This window comes from Myodes glareolus, chromosome 21, assembly GCF_982192425.1.
Source record: "Myodes glareolus chromosome 21, mMyoGla1.1, whole genome shotgun sequence".
Classification (NCBI taxonomy): Eukaryota; Metazoa; Chordata; class Mammalia; order Rodentia; family Cricetidae; genus Myodes; species Myodes glareolus.
Window position 1 is genome coordinate 19,137,117 of NC_142046.1, and position 8,073 is coordinate 19,145,189.

The 8,073-nt window shown below is 49.9% G+C and overlaps 1 protein-coding gene across 1 annotated transcript; it reads left to right on the plus strand.

Moving 5' to 3' along the window:
• The first annotated feature begins 3,083 nt into the window (after positions 1-3,083).
• Positions 3,084-7,597, plus strand: LOC148118677 (von Ebner gland protein 1-like). The gene is made up of 6 exons (XM_087900147.1): positions 3,084-3,170; positions 3,615-3,751; positions 4,862-4,932; positions 5,845-5,955; positions 6,506-6,607; positions 7,515-7,597. Exons 1-6 carry the CDS (start codon positions 3,084-3,086, stop codon positions 7,595-7,597), a joined length of 591 nt encoding a protein of 196 aa, XP_087756273.1.
• The last annotated feature ends 476 nt before the right edge of the window (positions 7,598-8,073 follow it).

Below are 8,073 nucleotides of genomic sequence, written 5' to 3' on the forward strand. Positions count from 1 at the left end.
CCAGGTTTCAGAGAAAGTCCTAGGAGGCAAGGCAATAATCAGCAGGCTCAGGATTCCTGCAAGCAGCTCCTGGGAGAGTAACTATGAGGACGATGTATTGCTTACCTTGGGAATTGACACATGTAGGGAACAAAAATTACCTGTTGATAAGAGCTCCAGATAGCAAACAAAACCAGCCCCAGAGAGGTATCCCCAAGACAGGATGTACCTACCAACATCTTAGGGGTTGATTTTCCCAGGATTATCTGAGCTGCTATGACCACACTGTGTGACTCAAGAGCTGGACATAGATGATAGGACTTAATGATTTCCCATCTGGGTTTCAGTCTTGCTTTGATCCCATGCTTCCTTCTTATGAGTCCTGGGGAATGGGGATGTCTCCTCTGTCCTATTTTGTCTTGGCAGTATGACATTTTCTGTTTTTCTTTTATAGGGACATAGAGCTAAGGATTTACCGTGAGTCTCACGGGGAATTTTGCACTGCAGACTTTGAAGGCTGCTCCAACAGTTACAACTTTGAAGACTCTTGGACGCATTTTGTATTATGAGACACTCATGATTTTGGGATTTAGGGGTTTGAATATAAGTATTTCCCATAGGCTTATGCAGTAACTCTGGGTCCTTAGCTGTTGATACTATTTGAAAAGGTTCTAGAAGCCTTAGGTGATGGGACCTAGTTAAATGAAGTAGGTTACTAAAAGGTGTCTTTGAGGAATTGATCTGGTTTCTCTTCAGTTTCTCTGCTTCCTGTTTTCAGGAGATGGAAAGCCTCTGCTACCACAAGATCCCACTTCCATGGTTCTCATCCTAAACACACGGGATCAAGACACCACAGAGCGAACCCTCAGAAACCAGGAGATAAAATAATTTCTCAACAATCTGGTTTCATTTCTATTGCAGTGATAAAGTACCCTGGTAAAAATCAACTTAAGGCAGGAAAGTCTCATTGTAGATAATGTGGAAGAGAAAAAACAAAACAAAAATAGAAAAAAAAAACAGAGTTAAGTGGTTTATTTGACATACAATTATGGGCCAGAGTCCATGGTACATCACATCCACAGTCAAGAACAAAAAGAAATAAATGCACCCATGCTGTAAGCTTGCTTAGCACGCAGCCAGATTTCTTCACTAATACACTTCAGGGCCCAATGTGCTGTGTTGACGGAGACTTCTCGTTCATTTCCTGACCACTCAGACCCAAATAATCACTCAGATACTATATGAATTACAATACTGTTTGGCCTGTTAGATCATGCATATTCCTAGATAACTGTTACATCTTGATTAACCCATCTCTATTAATCTGTGCACCACCACAAGGTAGTGGCCTACTGGTAAAAATCCCAGGTGTCTGTCTCCTTCAGAAGGACTACAAGGAATCTCTCTGAATCCACCTTCTTTCTCCCAGCATTCAGTTTATCCACCCTGCCCCCACCGCCTAGCTCCATTCTGCCCTATCACAGGGCAAAGCAGCTTCTTTATTCACTAACCAATAAAAGCCACACATAGACAGAAAGGAATCCCACATCAGTGCTGCCCACAGTGGGCTGTCAATAACAGTGAAGACAATCCCACAGACAAGGCTACAGGTTAACCTGATCTAGATATTTCCCAAATGGAGACTCTCTTTCCAGGTGAATCTAAGTCGTAGCAAGTTGACATTTATTGCTAGCCAGTAAGTCAACCACAAGTTGCTTTTGTCTGGTATTTTGTTTAGGAGAGGGTCATATTGCCTGCCCAATTTTCCCTTCTCTGTTGCCTTGCAGTCTTCATTCCATGGGAAGTCTGAGTGCCTCTGACTTCCGTACCAGTGCTCCACTCAGGCATGAGGTTCTTGAATTTTAAACTATAGAGAATCAGAAAAATTTGAAAAGCAAAATCAAACAAATGGTAAAAAGGACAGCCCTTCCCGGGAGGAGATTTATTCAGAATTATTCCTGACCCAAGGCTGAGTATAAGAGCTTTGGAACTGAACTAGAGATGTCTTACCTCACCCAAAAGGCCACAGAGAGTGAACATGCTACAACATGGTAGCCCAGACAACGACATAGACTTGGAGGGTACTGGAGACAAGGAGAGTAAGTTATAAACAGTGGTGTATCAGAGCCAGAGGAAGGCTCTCTAGGCTCCTTAATGTATCAGGACTCCTCTCATACTGCTTAGGAAAAAGACCCCTGGCCATCTGAAGCTTCAGAGACAGGAGACCATGTGCCTTAGGCCTTTACCAGACTGTAAGTCCCTCTGAGTTTATATGTAACACATGCAGGCAGGTAATTAAAAGCCCAGAGAGAGCTTCATATCCTCTGGAACTGGAGTTACAGGAAGTTGTGAGTCACAATATGGGTGCCAGGAACTTAACCCAAGTCCTCAGCAAGAGCATAAAGGACTCTTAACAGCTGAGCCACCAGCTCCAGTCTGTGATTCTGTCCCACGGCTGTGTACACATGAGCTCACAAGGCCTCCTTGCTTTCTTTCTATGTCTGAGCCATGATTGTTCTGCATATAGGCAGGGGCTAGTACACACCTTGCTAAAGAGTGAACACATCTTTAGGCACACATTTTGAGAGTCACATAGTAGGCTCCCACTTTTCTCTCTTTCCACGATGAATCTAAGGTTCAGTGTCCTGCCCTGGGATTCAGGAAGGTTCCTGAGAATGGAGCTCAGGATGGTCTGGCTTCAGTGGCCTCCTCTGTGTCAATGAGCGTGTCAGCCAGCTGAAGGACCACACTGTGTGCAGGAGGGTTCACGCCTGCTCTTCTTACCCTCAGGGGCTCCTGACACGGGAGGCTGCACCTCTAACTCAGACTCACTTTCTTGCCAGGGCAAATCTACAAGTAGCCCTGCCCCATCATCCTGTGGGCGTTAAAGATTCTCTAGAAACTTCCAACAATGATGACCTTTATCTGGTCCACTGAAGACCTGGCCATGCTGAATGTCCAGGAAGGGACTGGTCAGTCATCCTTGCCAACTTCCCGGGGACCCTGGACAGAGCAGTATAAATGGGCAGCTGAGTGAAGCCCCAGCACAGCCTCCTCAGCCAGCCCAGTGACCTGTTGGGGACCTGCGAACACAGACTCTGGACATGAAGGCCCTGATCCTGTTCTTTGGCCTCGGCCTTGTTGCTACCCTGCAGGCCCAGACCTTCCCTGCCACGAAGGAGCATCAAGATGTGAGGCTGAGACGGGCAGGGGTTGGAGGGGGGTTCTGGCTGATGGGGAGAGGTTAAGGTTGTTGGTTAGATGGCTCATTCCTTCTTCATCTAAAGAGACATCATTTTAGAGCCAGGCTTGAACCCCTACTCTCAGGGAATGCCAGACACAGCACAAGGAACCTGGTCAGATGGATCTGGGTGCAGAGGGCTGGAGGAGGTCAGAGTCCAGAGTCCAGGTCTCCTCACTGTTCTCTGGGAATGCAGGGGTCTGTGATAGTGTCACACCTGCAAGGGGTGGTGACCACACTGCTGTGGCCCTGGTTAACTAGCTTATTTGATGGGTTCATAGAAGGGGAAAAGCGTCACATGTCCAAAACATGGCGGCAAGCTAGACAGAGGGGCTAAGGACTAGGGGCAGCGCTGCAGTCTACCTCAGTCCTGATGGGTGGGGGTCTTCTCCAGCTGTCAGGAACGTGGTATATGAAAGCTACAGCATCTGACAAGGAGATTCCTGGCGTGGATTTAAAGTCTATGTCTGTGACTCCCGTGACCATCACGAACCTGGAAGGGGGCAACCTGCAAGTCGAGTACACTGCCCTGTGAGTGTGTGCCAACTGAGTTGGTAACATTCTTCTTGGGCTTTGCCACATAGGAGGCCTGGGGGCTGAGTGGGGTGCACAGGGTGAACTGGGGGCCTGGGCCAACAGTACCACTAAGAGTGTCTCAGTTTAGAGAGGACCATGGCACAGTACGTGGTGCAGAGAAAATATCTCAGATGGACGTGGCACCCACTTTCTATGCTGACGGGACGTCCTTTGTCAGTGACCCAGGCCCTGGAGAAGGGTTTCACTGCCAAATCCCACGTTAACATTCAGTCTGAGTCTCTTTTCTCTCCAGCATAAAGTTCTGCCTGTAAGGGAGGCAGGGGCCAGGATTTCACAACACTGGAGAGGTGTTCCGAACCCCAGGGAGAAAGTGTATCAGGGTCTGCAGAGACACTGAAATCCCAGCCTATTCCCACTGGTGTGATCTTTGGGACCTTTGGGACCAGTCACTGGGGTGACATGTCATGTGTGACCTCTACTCGTTGAAGACTCTTACCTGTGCTGTCTCACACCTGTGTGACTCCCCATTCATGTGGCCTCTACCTTCTTGTCTGATCTCATATTTGGGTTCCTTTCGCTTTAGTGGCTCCTGAAGTAGACAGTGTCTGAGCTGTCTTTACAAGGTCTGGCATCTGGGCAGCCCCTGCCCTGTCAGTTACCCTGGAATGAGCCCTTTGTTCTTTTCCCCCAGTCCCACTCTCTGAGTAATTTCCTCAATGGCCAGGTGACAGGGATTGTTGAGCTTGTCCCTAAGTATCTCCAGAGACGGAGGGTGAGCCAAGGAGCCACACAGCTTGCAGGTTAGGAAGGGAGGATTTGTTTCAGACGATGTCTACAAACCAAGTAGCTCAGGTTCTCCGAGGGTGTGAGCAAGGGGCTGTCGGGGTGCGGCCAGAAGGTGACATGACACAGAACTGAGCCACTGTGGGTGTCAGGGGACTTGAGCACGTGACTAAGGAGGCCTGCTAGTAATGTAATGGGACCCAGTGAAGCCTGCACTTCCTTGGTCACCTTGGGACCAGGTACCTCTTGACAATATTGTGGGTACTGCAGAGGGGTGTTGTGTGTCTGGACAGTGTGTCTCACAGAACTTTTGTATTCCAGGATTGCAGGACGATGCCACAAGATGAATACTGTCCTAGAGAAGACAGATGTGCCTATAAAATACACAGCCTGTGAGTCCCTGGGCCTGTGAGGGCTGTACCCCCCTCCCTTGACACACATGAGACTAATGTGGCCATCCCAGTGTGACCCATGGCCTGAGAACCTTTGCTTCTTCCAAATCTGTTAATACCCATGATGGCTCCCATGAGACAGTTTTCCTGATGGGCCGGGAACAGCCGACACCAAACACTACATCGGGTGTAGTAGATTGGTCCCTACATGAGAATCGGCTGTTGTCTTAGTTAGGGTATGGTTGTCGGAATGCAACCCTGTGATAAAAAGCAAGCTGAGGAAAGGGCTTATTTTGTCTACACTTCCACATCAGTGCTCATTTTCAGAGGACGTCAGGGCAGGAGCTCAAGCATGGCAAGGTATAGGAGTTGATACAGGGGCCATGGAGGTTTGCTCCTTACCACCTTGCTCTTCAAATTTGCCAGTTAGCTTTCTTATAGAGGTGGCCCCATTTGGTTTAGGCCCTCCCTGTCAATCACTAATTAAGAAAATTCCCTACAAGTCAACCTACAACCTGGTCTTCTGGAAGCATTTTCTCAACTGGGCTTTCTCTGATGACTCTGGCCTGTGTCAAGTTGACATAAAGGTAGTCAACAGAACTTCCCCAGTGGTGTCCCATTGGCTATGGAGAACTCATGAAGGGAATCAGGAAAGATGTGCATATGGTTCCAGAGACCCTCCTGTATGACACACAAGTTGGGGACACGGCCATTCCATGTATGTAGCTCCCGTGGATATGGAGTTTCCTTCTAATTGAGGTTCTGGCATGGTGGAGAAGCTGGGACAATAAGAACCGAGCAACTGGGCAGGAGTCAACTTGAGAGGTGCCAGGTTGGGTTCCAGGACACCCTTAGATCCTCGTTGAAGGGGCAGGGTGCTTATTAAGGATCTGTGTCACTATACCTCCCCAGTTGGCGGTACTCAGGAGCTCTACATCGTACCATCTATTGTAGAGGACCACTTCATCTTCTACTGGATACACAACATACAAGGGGATCATTTCCGAATTGCAAAACTCTTGGGTGAGTCCCATTGTTGTGATGTGGGCCAAGGGTTCACAGGGTGAAAGGGGTCTCACAACTATTGGGGTTCCAGCTATAATAAGGATGGGTACAGAACAGGATCCATCATATAAAGACCAGCCACAATCACAGCCCATACCAGTGTCCTTCTTGCCTGCGAAAGAGCCCCAGAGCCTCCTGAGCCCTCCCTGTGACTGGGCACTGCCCACATAGAGCAGAGAGGCAGCATGGAGCCCTCAGCCAAGGGTGACATATTCCTCCAGAGTGAGGTTGGTCACAGTGTCCCCAACTGGCCTGAGAGAAACTCAGGTGAGCTGAAGGCACAGTGCCGTGTCCTCGAGGTCAGATGGAGGAATGGTCATGGTGGTCAGGTCCTCCCTCCCCACCTGGGTTCTCCTCTCTTGTCCAGGTCCAGGGTCACATCCCCACCTGGGTGGGCCATGCCTCACACTTCGCCCGAAGTTGCTTGATTCCCTGGGCTGGGAGGGAAGCTCTGTCAGCTCCCCCAACTCAGTCCTTGACACCCTGTCCCTACTGACTGCTCCTATAGGCAGAGACCCTGACGTCCACCAGGATGCCCTGGAAGGTTTTCAGAATGCTGTGAGAGCTGGAGGCCTCAACACAGAGAGCATCCTCATCCCCAGGCAGAGTGGTAGGGAGCAAGCCGCCATGCTCTCCTGCCCTATGCCAAGGAGGCAGCCTGTCGCTCAGGACAACAGGCTGCCTCTCACTCAGCTTTGTCCTTTGGGGGTGGGGCACATGCTGGCTGGTGGAGGGGCTGTGGTGTTCTGACTGAATTCCCTGCACTTTCTGAATCATGTTTTTTCTTTCTTGGACAGAAACCTGCTCTGTAGGAAGCAAGTAGGGTAAGTGTTCATTTTTGTGGGACCCTTGAGGAAATCATGGTCCTGGGGTCAACAGGGCTTCTGGAGACCCTGTGTTCTAACCTTTCCCTACCTGTGTGGGCAGGTACAGCCTGTGCTACTGGGACACACTCTAACCATGGGTATTTTGTTCAGGATCCCTTCAGGGGTGTTGTTTCCTGGACATCAGGAATCTCCCTCACTGATCCTCTACCATTGGTTTGCAGCTGGAGAGAATGCCTCTCTGCATGCATGCCCTGCAGTTCTGTGCAGAAGAGAAATCTCTCCCTTGTGGCTCCCTTCCCCTCAGTTGCCATGTTGACTCTATTCAGAGTATGGATTGCTTTTAGGATGTGGCAGCCATGCCTGGGGTCCAGCAGCCTTCCTGGGTTTCTCTTTGCTGTGCAATGATTGGGGGATGCAGTTCAGAGAACTGCCCATGGAGAACTGCGCATGTGCGGGCAGAGCCTGAGCCCAATAGTATCCTTGTCACCCCTTTGCCATGCTCTTGCCCTGAAATCATCTGTCCCCTTTTCACACATTAGCATGGAGAATTGCGGGTACTCAGTTCACAGAGGGGAGGGGGGAAATGACCTATGTCCTATTTGGATCTAGTGAGTGGGGAGACCCCAGCATCCTAACATTTTCCCCCTGCATGAATCATTTTGGCTCCACTGACTCTCCTTCTTTCCACAGCAAGAGATGCCGGGGTCCAGGCTGCCTCAGAGCAATGCTGCACCCAGACCTCCCTCTCTTTTCTGGCTTCACCCACCCCTTAGCTCTGTCTCCCACTCCCCTGCTTCTCATTAAAGAACTTCATCATCTCCCTGGTGTCCCTGTGTGTCTGTGGGGGGTGAGGGGTCTAGGTAGGATGCTCTCACATGCCCAGAGACTTGGCTGCTATTTTTGAGGTGGAGGCGTGTTTAAGCGACTAGGACAAACGGGTGTTCCCAGCTTCCTGTTGGTTCTCATGGTGTTTTTTTCTGGGCAAAGGCCCCAACGGCCTGCGTGCAGGGCTGCAAAGCTGTTGTACCCTTGGTGCCTCTCATAACTTCTGCTTGTGTCCTCTCAAAGCCAGCTGGTGTGTGATGGGATGAGTGTGAGGAAGGGTGTGTGGGGCTCCAGGCCTGAAGTGAGGTCCCAGGAGGGCTTAATGGCAGGTGTTAATCACCTGGTGGCCATGGCAGGAGTGAGGGGTGTGGTCCGTTAGGGTACTTATGTTAGGACCAGGAGACCATTAGGAAGATCCCTTGAA

Bases quoted from the DNA above. Each gene is read 5' to 3' on its own strand.
- LOC148118677 (XM_087900147.1), top strand. From the start codon at position 3,084: ATGAAGGCCCTGATCCTGTTCTTTGGCCTCGGCCTTGTTGCTACCCTG. The intron at 5,956-6,505 runs GTGAGTCCCATT...CTGCTCCTATAG, and splicing joins CCGAATTGCAAAACTCTTGG to GCAGAGACCCTGACGTCCAC. The intron at 6,608-7,514 runs GTAGGGAGCAAG...TTCTTTCCACAG, and splicing joins CCTCATCCCCAGGCAGAGTG to CAAGAGATGCCGGGGTCCAG.